At 39.9% G+C, this 26388-nt stretch overlaps 1 protein-coding gene across 4 annotated transcripts in view; it reads left to right on the top strand.

Moving 5' to 3' along the window:
• LOC121441907 (protein hinderin-like) overlaps positions 1–26388 on the top strand; it is a 247357-nt gene that overhangs the window by 208229 nt on the left and 12740 nt on the right. For all 4 annotated transcript variants that reach the window (XM_041643315.1, XM_041643316.1, XM_041643317.1 and 1 more), the window contains one exon: positions 10185–10293. In XM_041643315.1, coding sequence (XP_041499249.1) covers positions 10185–10293 — 109 coding nt within the window. The remainder of the gene's footprint in view (positions 1–10184; positions 10294–26388) is intronic.

Here is a 26388-nt window from a genome sequence, read left to right on the forward strand (position 1 = left end):
TAAAGAGTTGAACCTAAATCTCTCCTGGAAAAGTAAGGTCCCATAATAATGGTTAGTCCTCAATTGACTGGTAACATGGGGAGGTCATGAGCAACTTTACATTGGAACTAGACATGATCACCCAACTTTGAGAAAATATTGCTTTGCCTTCTTTGAAGTGCTAATAATACTACAAGGAACTCTGAAATGATGAATGAAAGAGGTATTTGCTTCCCAGCTGCTCCTAGTGTGACTCCTGGTGCAGTCTATGCCAACAGCCTTAAGGACAAAAAAAAGGGGGGGTATGAACCTCCTTGTGGAGAGATGTATGGGAAACAGCCTCTTCTGCTCACACCCTGCTCATGATTTTTTTCATACTCCTCCGTCTACCAGCATAGTTCCTCTCCTGCGATGTTAAGCAGCCAACTGTTCATCATCTCTGCATCAACTCTCACGTTTGCTTTATTTATTTGAGAATGGGTGTGCTCCAGGAGAAAATTTCACACACACCCTTCTCTGCTTTCCCTACCTGCTGCCAGCTTTGCTGTTTCTGAGGGTTAATTGCCAGTAATCTAAAATAAATTGCTTTATCCTCTTCCAGACAACTGAGAGATGACAATTTTTCCAAACTTCAAAAGAGAAACACCACAATTTCTCTTTAGCATAAGGCAAATAAATATTCTACAGAGTGCCACTGAGGACAGACAACAGTGAAGCTTCCTTTTAGGTGTTGCTCACAAGACAAAGATGAAACTGAGGAGACTTACTGTCCAAGCTAGCCTCTTACTTTCTCTGGCAGTCATCTTTCAGCAGTGAAAACCTTTAGTTCCCCTTATTCTCGCCATTGCTGCAGAGAGAGGTTCCAGTCAGAACTGGTCTAGTGGTTACTCTGCAAAAACGTAATCTTGTGTTGACGTGTCAACACATGTATGTCATGTGCCAGCGCTAAAATGGCAAAATGAAAAACTGTATAGCAGAAGAGCAGAGGGATAAAGAGCATTGCGGCTGATTGAGATGGCTGCAATGTTAGAGAGCAGCTCGTGAAAACTGGTGGGACAACCTGGCGGTGCGGGAACAAACCTCTCCTATTCCCAGCTACAGAAGCCTGGAAAAGGCTGCTATACCAAAGAAATCAATTTCTAATTTGAAACAAAACCATTTTTGACTACCAGCAGTTCAGAACCCATTACTTGTGCCGTGTTGTGTGCTGACCTTGCAGCACTTTGTGTTCCGCACAGTGAGTCCCAGGAGTGCTGCTAGACAATCGAGCTAACTCGAAGGCAGCTGTTACACATCTGCAGAGATTTCAGGAGCGCTGTCATTCACCCTTTTATTCATCACTCTTTTCCCTTTTTCTTTAAAGGGCAAGAGAACGTAGTGTGCTAGTGAAAATAATATCAAAAACCTCATCTGTTTAAAAGTTTGAAATGTTTTAACATTTTAAAATATAAGAACCATGAAGTTTTTCTACTCATGGAAAAGACTATCTTGTATTCTTCTCTTCTTTTATGGTCTGCCTGATCACTGAAGACATGAAGTTGCCCCCTTGAGCCACTCTGCCACTGCAGAGCTGGTGCATGAAGACTAGAGACAGGGCAGGGTTATTGCCTTGGCCTTTGCTGCAGCATCCAGCCTAATGGGAGAGTTAACTTCCCTAGGTGTGCACCATGGGTCTGGATGCCCTGATTATTCCAGTGCCAGTGACCCAGCACTAACTGCCCAAGTTACACTGCTTGGTTGCACCTCCTTAATTGTTCTCCTCTCGTTAGCATGACAGAATTTTTTGGTATACATTTCTTCTTTATATCTGTGGTTTCTTTTGTTGCTATCATTTAATCCTGAAGTGTTATACAGAATATTTACTGCAGGGCCATTAATCTTTATTGCCAGTCTCTCACTCCTTCACCTCTCCTGGTCTCCTCAACATTTGGCCAACTTTATTGATGCTGAACATATAAAAGAAACAGAGTCGACTCAAAGAGCAACCTTATGATAACAAAAATGGGTACATTATTATCAAATTAGCCTACATTGTAAGTTTTCTCTTCCATCATCATTTAGAATGTTATATTTTAGTTGGTTTTCATTGAGTTATATAGAATGAGGAAATGCTACTTTAGATAATCTAAACTTGGGTAAAGTGCTTTTAGAAGGCATGCTCAGGGGGAACACATGCTCTTCCTGCCTCTTCCTTCTCCCCACGAGGGAACATTCTACAACTGCTTCTACCTGAAAAATGACTGATCCTCTGTCACAAAAGCCCTTGCAACTCAGAACATTTTTCCTGCAACACTGATGAACTAACTAAGGCTGAATCCACTAAGCACAAATTTCAGAATTAAAATGAATCAGACCATGGAGCTTGGCACTCTCCTTTTTAACTCTGCCTGAACATCATTCCAAAGGTCCCTACTGTATTTGGGGATACCTTTTGCTCATTCCTCTGTCACAGATCCCTGGATCCCTTTATATTTGTGGCAGAACTTCAGTCCAGAGTAATTTCAGCTTAGTTGATACTGTTGGACACACACTGTTATTTTTTCTGGGAAACGATTATTTTCTACTTAACTGAAGTGAATAATAACCTCCAGTGCTATAAGTGAACCTCTGCTTGTAGTGATGCAAGATGCTTGATGCCCCATGGTGGATAAGCACAGCACACAAAATAATAAGTATGTTGGAAGAATCAAAATACGGAAGTGGTTTCCATCTAGCCTCTAGGGATCATTTACTTATGTTCCCTTTATTATTACTGTCATCTGTAGCTTATGTTTAATCATAGGAAAATAAACTGATTCCTAGAAGTGAATAAAAGATATGCTAAACACTGATGTCTTTATCAACAGCACACGAAAGACACGCACACTAGAGTGCTATGAATAAACCCAGACAGAAGAGTAAATCATCCTAAAAAAGGAATTCAAGTTTAGAATCTTTCTTTAAGAGTTAATCTTGCTGTAAATATGGAATACTGTCACTTAAACCAGAGCATCTACATTTGCCATCCTCTGTAATTGAAAGAATTCCTGAAAATATCATCTATTTTATTATGTTTCAGATCTTCTGTCACTAAACAATAACATGCACACCTCTATATTTTAGAGCATAGCTCAACATATGGTATGTTCTCATTATATATGTGTCAACTGAATTAACATAACACTAAATATTGATTTTTCTTTTTCTTCCCTTGTTTCATTTTCTCAAAATAAGGACCTAATCAGTTAGACCTTTTGACCTCAGCGCCTGCAGTGATTTAGTGATTTAAGCAAAATATATGCTTACCTCTTCAGAGTCCTTATGATGATTGATTGCTAATGTCAAAGAGAAAGACTATAGTGAGGCCTTAAAATAGCAGTGCCTGAGAAGTCAAGAAAACCTTGGTCATTGTTTCATTTCCTTTTATTCTAATTGAGGTTTAATTATATATACTACAGTTGCACACGTCTTAAATGTAGCTTGATAAGTCTCACAGTTCTTTTACACTCATGGAATCACCAGTTCATATGTAGTACATTTCCCTGATTACCAAGTACCCTATACTATTGGCTAATCAGTTACCTCCCTAGGCCCTTCCCTGGGCTTATGAGGGCTCTCTTCTCATTGTTACTTCTCATGGTCCTTTCTGTATATACGCCTCCCAGGCATCTCTCCTCTTTCCAAAGATACCAACACTCATGTGACTCCATTAGCCCTTGATGACCTCTTTGAAAGCTTTGTCTCCAAGTACAATAAGTTTTAAAGAGTACTGGGAATTAGGACCGGAATATAGCTAGTCCATAATCAACTTCTTCCTTTCTATAATTTATGGCTTTTATTTTTGTTGTTGTTGACTACCTAGGGGTTCCATTCCAATAAATAAATGTTAAAAATTTGTTTGCTTTACCTGTTCCAGGTCTCAGAGAAGACAGTCGTGCACCGACTAAGAATGATCTTACTGGTGCTTTTTGTAATTGTTTTTTTTTTATCAGGTTGGAAAAGTTCCTCCTAGATAGTTGGGAATCGTTCTCATAAATTTGTGTTTGATTTTGTCAAATCTATTTTTTCTGCATCAGTTGAGATAAAATTGTTTTAGTTATTGCATCACTATGACCAAATACCTAAAAAAAAAAAATCAGTTTGAAAGAGTGGGGATTTTATTCTGGCCCACAGTGTCAGAGAGCCCAGTAGGCTACCACCCTTGGGTAGAACATCAAGGTGAGAGGAGCATTGTGGAGACTGCTACATTCCTTGAGATATAGGAAGCATCTCTCCCACCCCCGTGATGTTCTTTCTCCAGCTGGGTCCCACCTTCTAATGTTTCTAGAACCTCCAAAGATAGCATCACTAACTAGAGACCAACTTTTCAATGCATGAGCATTTGGGGGAACATTTCCTACCCAAACCATAATAATCATGTTTTTTTCATTCACCAATTTGATTATTTGCTAACTCTGAGGTATTTGAGATATAATGTCTGTGTGGTTGTAATAATTATTCAGATTTGCTTATCATAACATATCATTGAAAACAGTGGTATAGATAAGCCTAGGTAATCACCCTCTCCCAGAAACACTGAAGACCACACAATTAAGAATCCACTTCAAGCTGGGCAGTGGTGGTGCACACCTTTAATACCAGCACTTGGGAGTCAGAGGCAGGCAGATCTCTGTGAGTTCGAGACCAGCCTGGAGCTACAGAGAGACCCTATCTCAAACAACCAAAAAAAAAAAAAAAAAAAAAAAAAAGAAAGGAAGGAAAAAGAATCCAGTTCATCAGAACTCTGAAGAAAGGGCGGCTTTGCAGAAACACAATAGGAGAACTTTGTGGATTCTCAGCATTGATGACCCCTGCCCTAGGATGGCATCAGTCCTGAGATGTCAACCCAAACACAGATGAGACCCTGATCTCGGTGAAAGCAGAATCCTGGGGTCAGATACCAGGGGTTTGTTTTGGCATGTCTCAAGACACAGGTTCTGCTTTGTATTCTTCCTAATGCTCATCTTTCATAGGTTATTCTGTGAAGACTTTGAAAGCCAAATGAACATGCTGCTGCCTCCTAGGATAAGAAAGTAATATTGAGACAAAAATACACAGTAAAGGCCAAGAAATTACAAGACCTGGATGAACACATAAATTACCAGAATCTAGCAATTATTGTTTTTTTAAAACTTTCATGAAGAAGCCAGAACCATATAGCTTCACAAGAGAATTTCACCAAATCTTTCGAAAGTAAGACAAATGGCTGGGTGGTGGTGCTAGCCAGGCGGTGGTGGGCACACCTTTAATCCCAGCACTCGGGAGGCAGAGGCAGGCTGATCTCTGTGAGTTTGAGGACATTCTGGTCTACAAAGCAAATTTCAGAACAGCCAGGGCTGTAACACAGAGAAACCCTGCCTCAAAAAAAAAAAAAAAAAGGCAAATGCTACTTACAACCTTCCATAAAATAGAACAGGAAGTTTACATCTTAACTGACTTTAAGAGTCCCCAGTGCTGAAACCAGGCAACCACAAAGCAAACTGTAGCCCAATATCTATTATAAATATGCATGGAAATAGCCTAAACAAAACAGTAGCAAGCTGGATGTAGCAGCATATTAAGAAGATGATAAATCATGACCAAGTGGGATTTAGCTCAGGAATGCAACGGTGATTCAATTCAGAAAAGTCTGGCAATGTAATGCACCACATTAGCAGAATGAAGGCAAACCCTCATGGTCATTTCAGTTGACGGGGAAAACACATTTAACACAGATTTTTTTTTGGGGGGGGGAGGGAGATTTCCTAAGCAATTAGAAGAACTTATGTGTAAAACCTACAGAGAGTATCATATTCAGCTGTAAGATTGACCCCCCACACACACAATTTTGAAACTAAGGCAAGGGACCTGAACTCCAGGGCACTCTAACCCTTGTTGGAATGCAGCTGTGCCTTTTGTCTACATAATACCTTGGCTGGTTTTCTTTACCATCGCGGAATTGAGCATAGTGACTAGTAGTCTGGCCCACAAAACCTAAGATGTTTGTTGACCCCGCCACAGTGTAGATAAGGAAGAGGTAAAATGGGCTGTGGGACAGAAACGTGGAACATTTTTATAGGACAGGCTGATTGGTGCATTAACATCCTGTATTGTTAACCTTACCATACTTAAGCATAAAGAAACTGAGGAATGTCATATGACTCTCTGCTGGGAAGAAAGAAACAGTGCATTTCAGCAAATAACTGCTATCTTCTGTCATAGTCCTATTTTTCATAATCACTCCAAACCAGAGCACTTCAGTATCCACCCACAGCAATAGTGCATGGCACGGAAGAGGATGCAGCAAAGTGAGCAAACCGCACACACAATCAACAGAAATAAACTTTAAGAACTTATTTAGTTTTTAAAGAATCAAGAGCACCAATGCTAAAGAACATTTTTTTTTATAATTGACAGAATATAATTAACATTTTTAAGCCAAATACATATTAAAGCTGTAGAGAACAGAAAGGAAACAATAATCAAAATAGTGCTTGACTCTGAGAAACAAAGACATCATGACTGGGGACAGAAACAGGAGGTGTCCTAACCACCAGTGCTGTCACTGGATCTGGGGAAAGGTTATGCCAGCATTTGTGTGTGTGTGTGTGTGTGTGTGTGTGTGTGTGTGTGTGGAATGGGTTCCTAAACCTAAACTGAACATATGATGCAATTCAGCTGTTTTTAACAAAGAGCCCAGAAGCAGAAGTTCTTACTCTTTGAACACCATGAAAAGTTATCAGAGGCCGGGCGGTGGTGGCGCACGCCTTTAATCCCAGCACTCGGGAGGCAGAGGCAGGCGGATCTCTGTGAGTTCGAGACCAGCCTGGTCTACAAGAGCTAGTTCCAGGACAGGCTCCAAAGCCACAGAGAAACCCTGTCTCAAAAAACCAAAAAAAAAAAAAAAAAAGTTATCAGAAATGTTGACTATACTAGGCTTTTTTCCTTTGGGGCCACCAACCCGCTCACACATCACGACAGACACTTACTAGTTTTGAGTGCTCAGCCTATGTTAGGCTCAACGTTTCTAGCTAGCTCTTTTCATTGTAATTAACCTGTTTCTCTTTATCTACCTTTTGCCTCAGGGTTTTTACCTTCTTTTACTTTCTGTCTCTGTGGCTGCCTGGCTTCTGGCCCTGGGCATTTCCTTCATTCTCTCCTCTCTTCTTCCTCACAAGCCTAGATTTCTCCTACTCAGTCTCTCTGCCTAGCTATTGGCCATTCAGCTTTTTATTAGAACGATCAGGTGCCTTAGGCAGGCAAGCTGAAACAGATGCAGCGCATGTTTACATAATTAAACACATATTCTTACATCATGAAACAAATGTAGCACAAACAAACATAACACACCTTTACACAGTTAAAGTAATATCCTGCACGATAAAAAAATGCAACACATCTTTGCCTAGTTAAAATAATATTCCACAGCAGTTGACTGATGGGTAGGCAGATAAACCCAGCTACATATAAAGAGGAAATGACCCCATTCATCTTTATAAGCAAAAATTATAGGTATATTCACACATGAATTAACATAGGCATTTATATAAAAATTTGATTAACCTATTGGATACCATTCTTCCTAGAACTTAGATTTTTTTATAACATGTAACATCTTTGTATTTGTGTTTGTAATTGTATAGGGTTGTATATTTCTGTGGATAGATGAAGATATATCATTGCTGACTTAATATTAAATCAGAATTTATTAAAGGAACAAATATAGTTAAAAACTAACATGTGGCTTTTGAAAACTTAACTTTTAAAACGCTTTGAGAATTAAAAGATAAACAAGAAGAAACTGGACCTATACCTGAGAGGCAACATTCTTGACCTTTTTGGGATCCATACCCTTCAGAATTTGATGGAATCTGTGGTCCTTCTCCCCACATGTATGCAAGTTGTTATGCCTGCTTTTCCAAGGAATCCATACGTACCTGATGTACATTCTAGAAGTGGGGATATCACCTAGATCCTCTGAAAGTCCCTTCCTTCACTTTCATTAGATATCACTTGTCAGAACTGACTTTAACAGGAGTATCAAAACAAAAAAGACTAGTGTCGTGTTCCAAGGTAGTGACTAAAGAATAATTGTAATCTTTTCCTACCAGAAACGTCTTCTTTCCTCCCTGCTCACCCACAAGCCCCTTCTTTTTGTCTCTACTTGTTGTCTCTACTTGTTACCTCTCTTCATCCCCTGCCTCTATTCTGTCTATCCTAAATTGTAATATTAAACTCTCTAGCTTTTATTATTTCTGTCCTTGAGTCTACCACCATGTTCATCTCTCCAGAACAGTTAGGCACAGTGTTGTTGTTGCTAGTTTTCCTTTTCAAACTATCTAACAGGGTGACTAGATAGCTGTCTAGCAGACCTGAGTGCATTTAATCCAGTGTCACCCTCAATAGCTGTGCAGTGCTGGACATGCACTTGATCTCCACCTCCAGTTCCATAAGATGGGGAACAGAAAAGAACCTGAGACTCTTAAAACAACTAATAACTTAAAATACTTATTAGAAAGTTATCAAGGTTTAGTCATTTTTAATAAATATTTATTGCTGTGATAAGATACCATGACCACAGCAACTCTTATAAAGAAAGCATTTAATCAGGGTGACTACCTTATAGTTCAGAGGTTCATCCCATTATCATCATGACAGGGAGCATGGCGACATGCAGGCAGAAATGTTGGAGCTAAAAGTGCTACATCTTGACCAGAAGTCAGCAGGAAGTCAACTGACTGTCACACTGTGGGAAACTTGAGCAAAAGAGACCTCAAAGCCCACCCCCACAGTAACACACTTACACTAACAAGGCCACACCTCCTAATAGTGCCTCCTCCTTTGGGAGCCATTTTCTTTCAAACTACCACATCATTCTTCCCTACGAGAAAGAGTAGATCTTCCCAAATAAACTTTTAATGAATATTGAGCAGCAGTTTCCCAGAAACCAACAGAAAATGTGACCGAATTCTCACAGTTCTCCAAAATAAAGACAAAGATATTTCATGTTGTTGAAAGGTAATAAATATAAAATAAAACCAAAAAGAAAAACTTAAGTAGGGCTCATAGAGGCCCACAGAGACTGAAGTGACAATCACGGAATCTACATGGGTCTGTGCTAGGTCCTATGCATATATGTTATAGTTTTTAACTTGATATTTTGTGGGACCCCCTAACAGTGGGAGTGGAGGTTTCTCTGACTCTTTCATGAGCTTTTGAGACACTTTTCCTCCGACTGAGTTGCCTCATGTAGCCTTGATCTGGGGGCTTGTGCCTAGTCTTAACTGATCTTGTTATATATCCCTGGGAGGCCTGCTCTTTTATGAAAGGAAATGGAGGAGAAATGGATCTGCTGAAGAGAGGGGAGGTGGGTTGAGGAGAAATGGGAGGAATGAAGGGAGGGGAAACTGCAGCCAGAACATATTAAGAACAAAAATATAAAATAGGTAGATAGATAGATGATGGATGGATAGATAGATAGATAGATAGATAGATAGATAAGGTAGAAAGGTAGAACCAAAATGAAAAATGCCTCCTTTCAGTACTGTCATCATTTTATTTAATATCAGGAAGTGAAAAGTAATGAATCAGCACCTCTTAGAAGGGAATGGAGGCCAGATCAGCCCATACTGTAGAAAGATATATTATTGCTTAGGAATATCCTAGGACCCTAAATGAAGATATGTTACTCAGGTCTTTCACATAATATTTGTTGTAGTCCAAATCAGACTTCTTTAAAAGAAATGAGATATTTATGTCTAATCTTAAATGCTTTTAAAGAGACTCCTTCAACTTGAAAGGTCTAGAGATGCAAGGTGCTACGATTTTCTGTTTTGTTTGCAAAAATGTTTTAGTTAATAATGTTAAAGGGAACAGATTAAAACAGCTTACCTTCTTAGACATCTCCACAGTAAAGCCAAATCATGAGAAATATGATGGGCAAATATGTCAAAAAACAAAATAACTTCTCTGTTACTGTACAGATGAGTGGGTTTTGTTTGTTTTTAAGTGAGGCAATGTAAATCACTGATATGTATGAAAATAAACAACACAAAGAATTTTTCATCTGTCACTGTTCCTTTTCAGGAGGAAAAAACAGTTATCCGTTGAGATTTTGGGGTGCTCCAAATGGTCTACTTTGTTACTTGAAGTGAACTTTTTATTTCTTTTATTGAGTACTCAAATTATTTCCTTTATTGTTTATACAGAGACAGTGACAGCCGTTAGAAAAGATGCATCCACATCTCCTATGGCAACAAGAAGCCCTAAGGACCCCATGACCCCAGCCTCGTCATCATCCCAGCACACCACCTCACGGTGAGCCTGGGAGACCCTTGACTGGTGTTCTCCTTGGGAGAGTGTTTATAAGACTGAAGAAAATTTGACAGTTCTAGTGCCCTTACTCTTGAGGCACTTACGATAAAGCTATAGGTTTGCCAAATTCATCGCCTAGTTCTTTTCTCCGTATTTGCACTTCTGAAATGATATGACAGTTGGCAAAGATTTCCATAGAAACCCAAAGTATCCTGTCCACAGAAACCGCTTAGCAGCAGGTCCTTCTCAGCTCATCATGGAAGGTAATGTATTTGGTCTGCAACTTATAGACGGAGAATGCACTTTTCTTTCCCGGCCATCAAGACTCAAATAATCACATAGAAACTATTAATTACAACACTGTTTGGCTAATGGCTCAGGCATATTTCTAGCTATCTCTTACATCTTAAATTCAACTATTTCTATCAGCCTATGTACTGCCACATGGCCATGGCGTTACCTCATTTTCTACATGCCTTGTTTCCTTGGTGGCTGGCTATGACTGATTCTGCTTTTCTTCTTCCCAGAATTCTCCTAATCTGGTTGCCCCACCTGTACTTCTTGCCTGGCTACTGGCCAAGGAGCATTTTATTAAACCAATACGAGGGACAAATCTTTACAGTGTACAAGCACATTCTCCCACAGCAACAACTTTAAGTGATTAAATTCTGCAAATCACAGTGGATTTGTGATTTGCTAAAGGTATATTTGCATTCATTTATACCAGAGACTTTAGAAGAGCTACTCATTTGACCAGCCATTTCTGTAGTTAAAGAAATATATTATTTAAAACTTCTTACATCAATATAGCAACTCACATATTAACATATTATACAAGTATTTTATATATACACACATGTGCATCCATTTCAAAAGGACTTTGTTTATGTTTCCTTGGGGATAAGGTTAGTTTGGGGTACTTAAATACCTCATATTATCACATAAATATATATTTTAAGACTTAATTTGTAGTTTAATTGCCTAAATTGTTAATATCAAGGCTGGTGATTTCAAAGGTATACTCTAAAATATATTCTTTGGTTTATGGTTTTAGAAAGGAAAGAGTTTTAACCCTTTGTTCTCTATAAAGCTATCTTTTATCCAAGTCTCATATAAGTACAGTGCCACAGAAGACAAACCTACACATACTTGAGAAGCAGTATTTGTTCTAGTGTGGCTCTTACTGGCATGCAATAAATTCTGAAGGCAGAAAGATAAACACCAAAAAAAAAAAAACAGGGAAGTGAATGCTGCAGAGGATAGTAAGTTAGGCTGCTGTCTTGAGTACTGTGTACCCAGAACTGTGCCAAGCTCCTTGACTTGTCGTCTAATTTAGTTTTCACACCCTGTAGAGATACGACTACACTTATCCCCATTTTAAGATTGGGAAACCATGAGTTAGAGAGATTGAGTGTCTAAGACCTTCCTTCCTTTGGGTTTTCATTGCTGTGAAGAGACACCATGACCATGACAACTCTTAGAAAGAAAACATTTAATTGGGGTGGCTCACTTACAGTTTCAGAGTTTCAGTCCATTATCATAATGACAGGGAGCATGGTGGCATGCATGCAGATGTGATGCTGGAGCTGAGAGTGCTACATCTTGTAGGGAACAGGAAGTCAGCTGAACATCTCCAGAGGGAAGCTTGAGCAAAAGAGACTTCAAAGCTCACCCCTACAGGGATACACTTCCTCCAACACCTTCTAATGACGCTGCTCCCTTTGGAGACCACTTTCTTTCCAATCACAGACCCTTAGCTGATAAAAGACAGGGCCAGCATTTCAGACTCCAAAGCCATTAAGTTAAGTACTGTAATGGCCAACATCACCAGTCCCCCCACCCACCCACTGCAAGGGTGGCATAATCACAGTGATTAGTTAGTTTGCCCATTTTTCCCCGCTGACCCTCTCTCTTTCTTTAGTGCTGGATTTGCTAAGTAACAAATGAGTTATGATTCTGAAGAGTGGAGAGAGCTCCCTTTGTTCTGTACCACTTCACAATGAGCTTGGAAGCTTGTACTCAGAAGCTTTCCATCCAACTCACATGGACTGGCCCAGCTGAGTTAGAAACGGCTAATAGTCTTGATTTTCTAAATTTTCTGAATTTTCTTACTGTTAGTATTTAAATGGCATTTTTGGTTGGTTAGTTGGAACTAGGCCGCATACTCGGAGCTGTGTACACGGTAGGCAAACAATCCACCCCTAAGCTACACTACAGCACTAAGATGTGATCTCTAACGCAACCTTAATGTATTTGTAAAGGCTTATTTTCAATTTAGAGGGAAGCATGAAAAGTAGGAATAAAATGTTTCCCTGTAAAGGTTTTGTAAAACATCCTCAGCATAAATTTTCTGAATGACCATAAATTTTCTGAATATCAGCATAGTAGAGCATTACAAGCCCTGGTTAAGAGTGCTGCAAATTCTTATATTTACAGATGTTAAGAAAAGGATTATTCATCTACTGGTCCTTAATACTGCTGATGAGCTAAATAGAGATTCTTAGGAGCTTTGTAAATAATAAGCACTTGGCTGACTAAAAGAATATGTAGCACACCCGATCCTATCTTTAGAGGAGTGCACAATGGCATATCATCAGTGTGTTATACAGAGTGCAGAGTTGAAGATGATTCAGTCCTGTGAAAATCAGGACAGCACATTTGTGCTTCTCCATCCTTAGAATCCAGAGTATTTGCATCATTCGCATTTCAAAGTGTACACTAATCATTTTTATAGACTTTTTCATTATACAAATTCTGACTCTTCCTTTGAAGAGAATACATTTTAAGCCTTACACACCCTAAATTCCAAGAATGTTTAAGGTTTATGAAAGGCTTACAGAAGATGATGGCATGTTTCAGTGCTGGGAGAGATGTTTTTCCTTTGTTCTTGGAAAACACCTAAAGTATCCATATCATTCCATGTACAGGAAAAGAAAACAGTCATGGCAGTCATCTTTCCCTTCATGGTATAGGTTTTTAATTGTTCTCTGCTGGCTGTCAATATAATGTGAAATTTTCATTCCCCCATTTAAGATGGAAAAAGTTTGTGGCTGAAAATGTTAACATTTGCATTTTTATTTGTTGATTTATTTAAAGGACAGCCTCTCCTACAGCAATCCATCACTTGGTGACACCCCAGATATGAATAATGTATTGTAGACTTGCGGTTACAATGTGTAATAAGTGCTTGAGACAGTAAAAGAATGTTAACTATGTTGCAGATGTAATATTTATCAACTCATAAAGTTTATTGCTTTTGAGGTTCAATAATACTGACCATAGGACATTAATATCACTTATCTTGATTTTAGCTGGGCAAGTTTGTATGTAGAAATATTCATCTGTCTCATGCTAACAAAATAAACATGTAATTTACAGCACAAGCGGAAAGCATTATAGCCATCCCTGCTGAAACCAGGGCACTTCTTTCTCTCTCTCCGTTTTACAGTGACTCCAGTGCTAGTTGCAAACCCCTAAGCTCTCAGGGATGGCAAGGACAGTGGTTATCTTGGTCCAAGAGGCTCTGGTCTTAAACAAAATGATACTGTTCACTTCTGCTTAGTAAGAGCAAGTGATCCTGCACGGACCAGGCCACCTGGAGGGACTTTGTTCCTTCTCATTGTGAGCTTCTTGTGGATATGTGAGCCACCTTAGCTCTGTAGAAAAACTGGGGATGTTTTCTGTTGCTCTGAAACTGAATCATTTGATTCTCTTTTATCCATCATGAAGCCAGAGATGGGCGGTTTACCCTTTACTTCTCAAACAAATCATTAGGAACACAAATATTACTTTTTACATGCCACAAATATGTCCTTGCGCACCTTCCCAAACTGGGTACATCCACTGCCAACAATAAAAGAAAAGTTTCTAAGCACAAAAGCCAAAGAAGTTATATTTCTTAGCCAACAGCTGTAATTGTGTGCATGCCAGTAAGGGCAGAATTATGTGTTTCCTCACTGTAAATAACCTTTCTGATTGTACTTGATGTATGCCAATTTAATCACAAAGTATACTTCCATTAAGCAGATACTTGCAGTAATGTAGCTTTGGATTTCAAGTCTTTTATCTTAAACCATACTAGGAAATAAGGTGTTATACAGCTGTATGTCCTTTCATGTCATACGGTGCATTTCCTACTAAAATGAGGGAAGTACCTTCTGTGCTCCTTCAGAGCAGCAGAAATGTCACTTTTTGAAATACTGATGGAGTTTCTATTTCTCAGTTCTGTGACAACACACTGATGATAAACAGAGACTAACTCCAGACCCATGGCTGCAGGATTAATCCATGGTCTCTGAAGTGCAAGGTCACTGAGCCTCTTCTCTGCTCCTCCATGACTCATTAAATATCAGGGCACTTGCTCTTGCATATCTGCTTTCTTGTGACATACAAAGAGAGCAAAGCAATCCCTATACATCATGCACAGCAAGAAAATTTGTACACATAGAGTTAGATTTATCTGTTTCTAAAAAGTACTGTTTGTCTTTATATCTTTTGACTTATTTTATTTGTTTTCAGGAAGATTTTGAGTTTTTATTTATTAATATTTTTACATTCTTACTGCAGTTTCCCCTCCCTCCTCTTCTCCTACCACCCCCAACACCTCCGTTTTGCTCTCCCATCCACTCCTCCTCCTTTTCTATTTAGAAAATGGCAGACCTCCCAAGGATATCAGCAAAATATGGCATATCAAGTTATAGTAAGACTAAACACCTCCCCTTGTATTAAGGGTGGGCAAGGCAACCCAATAGGAGGAATAGGGTCCCAAAAGTCAGCTAAAGAGTCAGAGACAGCCCCTGCTCCTGCTGTTAGCAGTTCCACAAGAAGACTAAACTACAACTGTCACACATATGCAGAGTGCCTAGGTCAGTCCCATGCAGGCTCACTGGTTGTCAGTTCAGTCTCTAAGCCCCTATGAGCCCAGGTTAGTTGACTCTGTGAGTTTTCTTATGGTGTCTTTGATCCATCTGGATCCTACAATCCTCTTCCCTCTCTTCAGCAACATTCCCCAAGCTCCATATGTTTGACTGTGTCTTTTTATCTGTTTCCATCAGTTGCTGGATGAAACCTCTCTGATGACTTGACTTTTGGACTAGGCATCCATCTATGAGTATAGCAGAATATCATTAGGCATCATTACATTGACTTTTTTTGCCAGTCATGTTTGGTTCTATCCTAGGTCTCTGACCAATCCAGACTCTTAGTCTTGGTGAGCCAGGTGGTATCAGGGGTGGGCACTCTCATGGCATGGGTCTGAGGCTGGACCAGTCATTGGTTGGCCACACCCACAATCTCTGCCCCACCCTTACCCCCAGCATATCCCGTAATCAGTACAGACTGTAGGTCTAAGGCTGTGTGACTGAGTTGATTCTCATTCCTCCACTAGAAGTCTTGTCTGGCCACAGTAAATGACCAGTTCAGGCTATGTGTCCCCTATTTCTAGGAGTCTTAATTGGGGTCACCCTTGTAGATTCCTGGCAGGTTCCCTTGTACCAGGTTTCTACCTCATCCTGCAATGCCCCCCTTTTTCAGCCATCTCTTTCAGTACTCTTACCCTCTATACCCTCCACATGATTCCTCATGTTTCCATCCCCACCCACTGTTAGTCCATCCAAGAAATCTATTATTTCCCCTTCCCAGAGAAATCTAAGTGTCATTCCACCCCCATTGGACCCTCCCTTGTTACCTAGCCCTTTTGGGTCTGTGGATTGTAGCATGGTTGGTTATCCTATACTTTACAGCTAATACCCACTTGTGAGTGATTACATACCATGTTTGTCTTTCTTGATCTGGGTTGCCTCACTCAGGAATATTTTTTTCTTTCATCAACTTGACTACAAATTTCATGATGTCATTGTTTTTACAATGTAATACTCTATTGTATAAATGTACCACATTTCCTTTACCCATTCTTTAGTTGACAGACATATATGTTGTTTCCAGATTCTGGCTATTATGAATAATGCTGCTATGAACATAGTTGAGCAAGTGTCCTTGTAGTATGATTGAGCATCGTTTGGGTCTTGAGGTGGATCAATTCCCAATTTCCTGAGCAACTGCCTTATTGATTTCCTTAATGGATACAAGATATCACTCCCACCAGTAATGAAGGAGTATTCCCCTGTTCCACATCCTCTGCAATGTGAGCTGTTTCTCGTGGTTTTGATCTTAGCCATTCTGACAGGTATAAGGTGAAATCTCAGAGTTGTTTGATTTGTATTTCCATGATGGCTAAGGATGTTGAATGCTTAAGTGTTTCTCAGCCATTTGAGATTCTTCTGTTGAGAATTCTCTGTTTAGATCTGTACCCCATTTTTAGTTGGATTATTTGGGGTTTTTTGATGTCTAGTATGAGTTCTTTATATATTTTGGATATTAGCCCTCTTTCAGATATGGGGTGAGTGAAGAACTTTGCCCATTCTGTAAGCTGCCATTCTGTCCTGTTGTCCAAAGCTACAGAGAAACCTGTAACCCCCCCCCCAAAAAAAAGGTGTGCAACACCACTATTTAGCTCCCTTGCAGCTTTTAATATTCTTTCTTTGTCCTATATGTTTAGTGCTTTATTATTTGGTGGGGGATTTGCGGGGCCTTTGATCTGGGACTCTGTTCTTTCTTCTTTTCCTGTTATTCTTAGGTTGGTCTTTTCATAATGTCCCAGGTTTCCTGGATGTTTTGTGTCAGGAACTTTTTAGATTTAACATTTTCTTTGGCTGCTGTATCAATTTCTTGTATCTTCTACGCCTGAGATTATCTCTTCCATCTCTTGTATTCTGTTGGTGATGCTAATGTCTGTAGTTCCTATTTGCTTACCTATACTTTCCATCTCCAGGAATCCCTCAGTTTGTGTTTTTTTTTAATTGCTTCTATTTCTATTTTCCAGTTTTGAATGGTTTTATTAATTTTCTTCAACTGTTTGTGTTTTTCTGGATTTCTTTAAGGGATTTGTCATTTCCTCTTTAAGGTCCTCTAGCGTCTTCATAAGACTTGGTTTAAGGTCATTTTCTTGTGTTCCACTGTGTTGGACTAGCCAGGACTTGCTGTAGTAGGATAACTGGACTCTGGTCATGCCATATTGACCTGGGTATTGTTAATTGTGTTCTTATGGTGGCCTCTCGGTTTGGAGTTATTATCAGTTTAAGGGCCTTACCAACAAGTTGTGTGGAGTAACCAATAGTCTTGTACTATTTTTATGTGGGGGGGGGGGGGGCGGCTCCTGTGGGACTCTTTTGGCCAGTGGCTCAATAAGATGTAACCCTTTCTTGGCACTAGGGGGTTTACTTGGTGACATAAGATGTCTAGTTAGGGTGCTGTCTCCATGTTATATGGTAAATCCATCTAAATTCCTTTAATATATATGTAAAATGAAAGTTCTACCAGTCCCATGTAGCTTTTCAAAAGGCTTTATTTTTATTGAAGTGGTTCTCAACTTGTGGGTTATAACCCCCTTGAGGGTCGCATATCAGATATCCTTCATATCAGATCCTTACATTATAATTCATAACAGTAGTAAAATTACAGTTTTGAAGTAACAGCAAAAGAATTTTATGGTTGAGGTCACCACAGCATCAGGAACTGTATTAAAGGATCACAGCATTGGGAAGGTTGAGAACCACTGTTTTAGTGTTAGTTGTCCCACCCCATTCTTTTTCTTTACCCTGCCCTCCTATCCTCCTAATCTGGGCTTCTCTTTGTAACGCTATATTCTATGTCCCCTTCCTTGGGTTTTCTCATCCACCTTGTCATGATAAACCAGCCTGCCTCCATATTAGGCTTAAAAGCCATCTTATAGTAAAGACAAACTAGGTTCATTCCTGTTTATGGTTGACCCTCTGTTTCTTAAGGATTGGGCCATGCCCCACCTGTAACCTTAACTACAAATGGTTCTGTACTGCCTGTTCCAGGAACGGCAACCATACTTTTGTTTCAAAAGGTTGTTATGACTACCTTGTTATGATCACCTTGTTATATTCTGCTTCTGTAACCCTACTTATTTTCCCACAAAATCCCCCATTTTGAAACCCCCTTGCCCTGAGCTTTAAAATCCCTAATCTTCCCCATGTCCCTTGCCAATCTCTTGAACCCTGCCTTTAGGGAGACAGCTACATACTACACAATTTTTTTAAAAGCTCGCTTTAATTAATTTGGCCATGATGATTTGGGTCAGTGGTCTTTCTCCTTGAATCTTTGGGATTAACTGTCCCTTATTATAGATACCTAACTTCTATTTTTATTCAAAATTAAGTACACATATCAAAAACTTAGAAGCTACCATCCTTATATAAAAGCAAATGTGATATTTATTTTTAGGTCTGGGTTACCTCAGGATAATTGTCTCTTGCTCCAATCATTTACCTTCAGATTTCATTTTTCATAGTAGTTGAATAAAATGCTATTGTGTAAATGTATCTGATTTTCATTATGCAGTCATCAGCAAATGGACAGCTCCTGTTTTGATTGGATTATGGTATGCTGATGCAATAATTCGCACTTGTAAATCCCATTAGTACCTCAGTCTTGTGGTCCGTACATGGGATGTGAGCACTCAGATGGCCTGAGGCAGGAGGGTTTTAAGTTTGAGCCCAGATAGAGATACATAGCAAGAACAATAAGTTGCTACTTTTCTCATTATTTTGAGCAAATACCTGACAAGAATCAACTTAAGGAGGGAGGGAGTGGGTTATTTTTGCTCAGTGTCATTGCAGCTGGAACATGAAGCTACTTGTATGCATTGCAGCAGTCAGGAGACAGATATGTACATGCTCATTTGAAGATGTTTTCCCTCTTATTCATTCAGCGACCCAGCCCATGTTGCTGACAGACATATTCAGGATCTTCTACCTCAATTACATTTCCCTAGAAATACCCTTATAAACATACTCAGAGGTGTGCCTCAGTGATTCCCTAGGTGTTTCTTTATGCAATAAAGTTGACAAGAGAAATTAGCCATCACAAACTCCATTTCAAAAATAAAATGTTGTGATCACCCATATCTCTTTGTATACTTGCTTTATAGAATAAGGTAATAAAATGAAGCTAATTGGCTGATTATCAATACTAAAGGAACCTCATTAGGACATTGTTATCATGGGAATAATGCCCAGCTTATATCGTCCCAGCTTATATTTACTAGTGACAGGACATGCTACAAAGTCCAGACTGCACAGTGAAGACAAGATCTTAAGTATTTTATTCCTCACAGTTTTATGCTGTCCAAATGTTCCGTAACAATCATACATTGCCAATGTGTTTTGTAAATTTTTGTTTGTGTCCTTACTTATTTGTTGCCATGCCTTCACTTTGTGGTACAGGCTGGCCTCAGATTTGCAGTCTCCTATATCAGCCTCTCAAGTGCTTAGATTTCAAGTGAGCATTTCCACGTACAGCTTTAAAAAAATATTTAAAATGAAGGCAGAAAGTGCACATTTGTAGGATATAAACACACTTCAGAATTTTACACTCTGTAATCCCAAACGGTTGCAGAGTTACTAAGGGTACCTTGGCCCGTGTCACATAAGCATTCCATCTCTTTGTTAATCCAGAAACAGTGAGGTTATGCTTTCTGTGGTGTGTCAACTCAACTCTGAAAACTGTAATTAGTGGCATCGTTTCAATATTGCAGCCCTTGCTATCATTTCACAGTTTTTAATCTCATGAAAGAAATGCAGTTTGGAATTCTTCATCTATTTGAGATCACCAGATTCTCTTAACTTCAACATTTAAGAAACTTTTTTTGAGTACCTTTAACTGTTCTAGAAACTTTAATTCCTTTGTAGAAAATCGCTTTATATATGTTACATAAAGTAATCCTCAGAATCATGAAAACATAAACCTTCAAGAGGCAATTATAAGACACCTAAGAGCCCTGTAACACCTGGGTTTATAGGCCTGGGCTTCAATGCTAGTGTTGCAGTTTTGAAAAATAATTTTATGTAATCTATAAAATGGGAATAATAACAGCTCCCTTATAGGCATGTCAAGATGATTAAGCAAGACAGTATATATAAAGTACTTCACACTGTTCTGTTCCATGCTAAATGCTCTACACAGAGTAACTACCATTATAGAACTTCCCAAGGCCCATAAGCCTGAGAACATGATGTGATTCCAAGATTTAACCTAGCACAACATTAGCACACAATATGTTTAGGCTCAACTCTGAGGTGAGCATTTGAATTGTTTTGTTTTGTTGTCATTTGGCTTTGGGTTGGTTTTCCTAAGAGGGTCTTCCTGTGTATCCCAGATTGGCTTAGGACTTCTGATCTTCTTGCCTTAACTTCTAAAGTGCCAGAATTTCAGGAAAATACCTATACCCAAAATATGATATGTTTATATGTTGGCCTTGCAACAGAGTATAAAGATAGCTATGTTAGACACATCCAATATGCTAAAATCCATTTTAGCTTTCTTCTGTGATGTGGGGAACAAGAATTTTCAGGAACAATGTGTGTTAATGATACTGGCCTTCCCATCAAATGCCATGAATAGTACCACTGCAAAGATGGTTTAAAGACAATCTTGAATGACCTGCCTTAGCAGGATTTTTCAGGTATTATAGGGAGATTTCGGCATTAGTAAAAGTACTTCCCATACAAGGAGGAGAACATGAGAACCCACCTACAGCCAATAAGCTATATCAAGCAAGGTAGAAGGCTAGTGTAAAGACCCAAGGTTGTGTTCTGACTCCACATGTGTGCCATGGCACTTGCACATGTCATACATAAAGAAAAAGATTTTGTTCATTTTTTAATTATTTATGTTACATACCAATCACAGTTTCTCCTCCCTCCTTTCCTCATGTTCCCTCCCCCACCTCCTTTCTATCCCCTCATCAACTTTTCAGAAAGGGTAAAGCCTCCCATGAAAGTCAACAAAGCATGGCATATCAAGTTGAGACAAGACCAAGCTCCTCCCCCTACATCAAAGCTGGATGAGGCATCCCAGCATGGGGAATAGGTTCCCAAAACCCAGAAACTGGCTATACTAAGTGATTCCTTATTCCAAGAAGAAACTCATTTGGACTGCTCCAGCCCCCAAGAAGTTAAACAACTACAGTAGTCACTGCCAAGTGTCCCATTGCCTCAGTGGCCAGCCAAGGGTTAGTTAGCAAAGCTGAACACTTGCCCTGTTAGAAACTCCAGTGTCATTGGGCATTGACTCATTGGACATAGGCCAACTCCCTCAGCATCCTTACAATGAGGGCAAGCAACTGCCATGGCAACAATGCTGAATCCACCCAAGTTTGCCCTGCAATAATTAGGTAAAGTCTCTTCCTCAATGCATAATCTTGAGGCTAGCTACTCTTGTGAAATCTGTTTCACCCTCGCCTATATTTGGAAGCATCCAGAAGAGTCCTACAGCTCTAGAAATGTAGCTGCCTCTGGTCTCAACCCCTGCCAACACCTATACTTACCCTGAAGTATCAGGCAGCATTCCTTCCTCTGTGGTGGCTTTGGAACTAGATGTTAGTGCAAAAAGCTTTGGTATCACTTTAGCTTGCCCCAAGAGCAGGGAAAGGATGTATTTATGTCCTTCAACTATATGATTATAATCTACAATGCCACATGTATCAATCCTATCACAGCTTTCCTCATGTAGCTGAGAGATAATCCCAACAAGCTGTGTAGCTCCAGAACCATAGATAACAGTCAAGGTGCCAGCACCAAGTTTATTTCAACCACAGTACCTAGTGAAGATCTTCTCCCACATTCCTCACCACAAAAGGTATGGATATAAGCACTATAAGCCCAAATATTAACTCTGTATTTTCTAAATGATCTAAGATATATCTTCTCTAGAGCTCACAGATTGTAGATCACGACTACCAGCACTATAAACCCCAGTACTAACTGCATTTGATATACTGACTTAGTTTGCATTTCTATTGCTGTGAAGAGACACCATGACCATGGCAACTCTCATAAAGGAAAACATTTAATTAGTGCAGGCTTACAGTTCAGAGATTTAGTCTATTATTATGGCAGGAAGCATGGCAGCATGCAGGCAGACATGGTGCTGGAGAAGGAGCTGAGAGTTCTGCATCTTGATTTGCAGGCAGCAGAAGCAAACTGCCACACTAGGCCTGGCTTGAGCATATAAAACCTCAAAGCCCGCCTCTATGGTGACACATTTCTTCCAACAAGGCCACACCTAATAATGCCACTCCCTATAGGCCAAGCATTCAATCACATGATTCTATAAGGGCCATTCCTATTCAAACCACCACATTCCACTCCCTAACCCCCATAGGCTCATAGCCATAAAATAATGCAGAAATGTATTCAGTCCAGCTTCAAAAGTCCCCATAGTCAGTAACAGTTTCAAACTTGTTTAGAAGCCCAAAGTTCAAAGTCTCTTCTAAGATTCGTGCAATTTTAACTTTAATCACCTATAAAATCAAAATTAAAAAATCAGGTCATCTACTTCCAGCATATAATTAAACAGGATCTATATTACTATTCCAAAATGAAGGAAAGGGAGAATAGTGAGGAAAGACTGGACCAAAGCAAGACCGAAAACCAGCTGTGTAAAGTCCAAAGTCTGCATCTCTATGTCTGATGTCAAAGTGCTCTCCAACCCCTTGTTGGCTGCAACACACTTCTTTCTCTTGGGCTGGTTCCACTCTCTCATAAGCAGCTTTCCTTGGCAGGTATCCGTGACTGGCGTCAACTAAATTTTGCTGTCTACAGGCAATCCAGGCTTCACCTTCACAGCTTCACACAGTGGCCTCTAGGCCTCCATACAGGGACACCACTGACATTTGTCTGTCTTCAGGGGTTTCCTTAATCTATTTATCCCCTTGAACACTTAGCTCTATACCACTTCTGGTGTCCTTTTTCTCACAATCTGTACATTTTGTATTTTTCCCAGCTCCGCTTGATATTTGTCATTATAAGATCTTCATAAAATTGAACACTAACAACCATACAACGGAGTCTATACTGGGCTCTTTGGAGGTTTTCTCTGCCAACAGAATTAATTCTAAATTTTTCACTTTAGCCTCAGGTACACATCCCCAGCAAGGGCAAAAAGCAAACTCATTCTTTGCCAAAATGTCACAAAGACAGTCTCTAGGCCACATGCTAACATTCTCCTCTGAATCCTCTTGAACCTCTTTGGAGAGATAGGGGACACTGGCATTGCTGTAATGCTCAGAGATGAACCTCATAGCCTGGGCTGTAGTTTTCCTTCCTTGCTCCTCTTGAGAGCTTTCCCAGAACTGACCTTCTCCACTGTGTGCTGTACCACAGCAGACCCCATCCATTCCTTCTCCACTGTGTGCCGTACCACAGCAGACCCCATCCATTCCTTCTCCACTGTGTACCACAGCAGACCCCGTCCACTCCTTCTCCACTGTGTGCTGTACCACAGCAGACCCCATCCATTCCTTCTCCACTGTGTGCCGTACCACAGCAGACCCCATCCATTCCTTCTCCACTGTGTGCCGTACCACAGCAGACCCCATCCACTCCTTCTCCACTGTGTGCTGTACCACAGCAGACCCCATCCACTCCTTCTCCACTGTGTGCTGTACCACAGCAGACCCCATCCACTCCTTCTCCACTGTGTGCTGTACCACAGCAGACCCCATCCACTCCTTCTCCACTGTGTGCCGTACCACAGTAGACCCCATCTGTTCCTTCTCCACTGTGTGCCGTACCACAGCAGACCCCATCCACTCCTTCTCCACTGTGTGCTGTACCACAGCAGACCCCATCCATTCCTCCTCCACTGTGTACCACAGCAGACCCCGTCCACTCCTTCTCCACTGTGTGCTGTACCACAGCAGACCCCATCCATTCCTTCTCCACTGTGTGCCATACTACAGCAGACCCCATCCATTCCTTCTACACTAGTATACAAGTATCTTGGTGAACAGCAACTGAGATACACACTATAGGCTATAAGGTGTTGACTTTGACTCAGACAAGATTTCATGGCAGGATTGTAACATGCCATCATTACTTTAGTGCTATTATTTGTATCAATATGAACATTTTAATTTCACAGCCTGCAGATTTCATGGACTTATGTGTTCTCTCTGCTCCTGTTTATACATACAGAGAAAATACTGGGTTCACATTTCTTTTAGATTAAAAGAAAGTACAGGTGATCCATTTGAAGTACCCAGACAACTTCAGATCTAAAAAGAGAAATTGTTTGAGAACAAAAATAATTCTTTTCAACTAATCTAGGTGAGTCGGGCTCTAAGGATCACAAGAGGGAGGAAGCTCTTCCCATTGTGAGTGCTGTCTGTCTCTGCACTGTGGTCATGAACTCTTAAGGGAAACATAGACTCCTAAAGTATTGGAAGATCAAAAACCTCATACTGTGGCCAAGATAATTTTTTACCTAAACAATGCTGATGTGAGAGAAAATTTTAATCTATCTTCTTGCAGCTGTAAGAGTTGTAAGAAGAAAGAAACGTAGTAGAGAAAGCTGTGTAGGTAAGTAATGTCTGGATAGTTCTATAACAGGCATGTTAGAGAAAAGCCAGACATTACTGATATTGGATATTTTGTTTAAGTGAATTTTTTTTAAAAAAAAAATGAAACAAAGCCTGTGTGATGGTTTGAAAGAAAATAGCCCCCAAAGGGAGTGGCACTATTAGGAGGAAGTGTTTCTCCATGGAGGCAGGCTCTGAGGTCTCATATATGCTCAAGACACCACCCAGTGTCTCAGACCACTTCCTGATGCTTGTAAGATGTAAGACACTCAGCTACTTCTTCATCACCGTATCTACCTGCATGCCTCCATGTCCCATCATGTTGCCACAATATTCCCCAATGATGATAATGGACTAAATCTCTGAATTGTAAGCTAGCCTCCCCAATTAAATATTTTCCTTTATAAGAGTTGCTATGGTCATGGTGTCTCTTCACAGCAGTAGAAACCTTAACAAAGACTGTCTGTGTGTAAAGTTTTTTCCTGCCAGAGGTTTAAGAACAAAGGTAGCACAGAATTAGAAGTGTACCAAGAGCTCTAACTTTTGAACACTACTAATAAGTATATTTAGCTAGCCTTTACAGAAATTAAAAACATTCTGTAGTCTGTAATGAACTTCAGATCGACTTTCTTGCCACTATCTTCAGACTTAACCTACTAAGAAAAAAATGAGTACTATGACATGAAGAACCAGAATTCACCTCCTCACAGGCCGCCCATGGTAGTTGTAGATGAACATGAAGTAGGAAGGGTTCACTCTAAAATAAAATGAGCATGCTCTTACAGGTGGCTTGACAGCAATCACCGTAAGTGCTTGTGTTGAGTTGGAGCAATTAGAACAGTATTGTAGGGTTTTGAAGGAGCATATAAATTATCAATAACCGTAATCTCACTATCTATACTATATGTGTTAATAAATAGTTTAATGTTTAGTATGCTCCATTATAGACTGCTTTTGCTTTTGCTTTATGCACTTATGTTTTCTCTAAAGTCTTTCCCCAGGCACTGCAGTTTGTGCTTCTAATATCAGCATTCAAGAGACTCAGGCTGGAGCATTACTATGAATTTGAGGCTAGACTGAGCTGCAAAGTAAAGTCTAAGAGTAGATGAGAATCTTCTCACTCTATGCTCGTGTTTCCTTTTTTGTGCTGGTGAATGAACTCACAGCCTTATTTATGCTAAACAAATGTGCTACCACTAACCTGTACTGCCAGCCCTAGATAGATAGGTTTGTTTGTTTGATTAGTTGAGTTCTGGTTTTCTACCCTCTGAATAAGGAAGACACAGCCAAGCATTGGTGTAGGGCAGGTTGTTGTTAGCCAGTATATTCTTCTCTCATAAGGAATAACATGATGTGTCCAGTTATAAGCATTAGAAGCTTAATCTGAAATTGAGATCACTTATACAATTATATATAGTATGGTATAAGAATGACTTCTAACTCTGTGTTTAAGATGAGAAAGTTGTGAATTAAAGTTATTACAAGCAATTAGAAGCATCTTGTTTGTTTTTGAGAAAGGGCCTCTTGTGGGCCAGACTGGTCTTGAGTTCACTATATAGGTGAGAATACCTTGATCTCCTGCTGCTACTGCCTGTCTCCCAAAACATGGGATTTCAGGATTGCGACACTGCATCTAGCTTCATGTGGTACCATAG

Source organism: Microtus oregoni, unplaced genomic scaffold (assembly GCF_018167655.1).
Source record: "Microtus oregoni isolate MIOR12 unplaced genomic scaffold, Mior012 000083F_ref0000379, whole genome shotgun sequence".
Taxonomy (NCBI): domain Eukaryota; kingdom Metazoa; phylum Chordata; class Mammalia; order Rodentia; family Cricetidae; genus Microtus; species Microtus oregoni.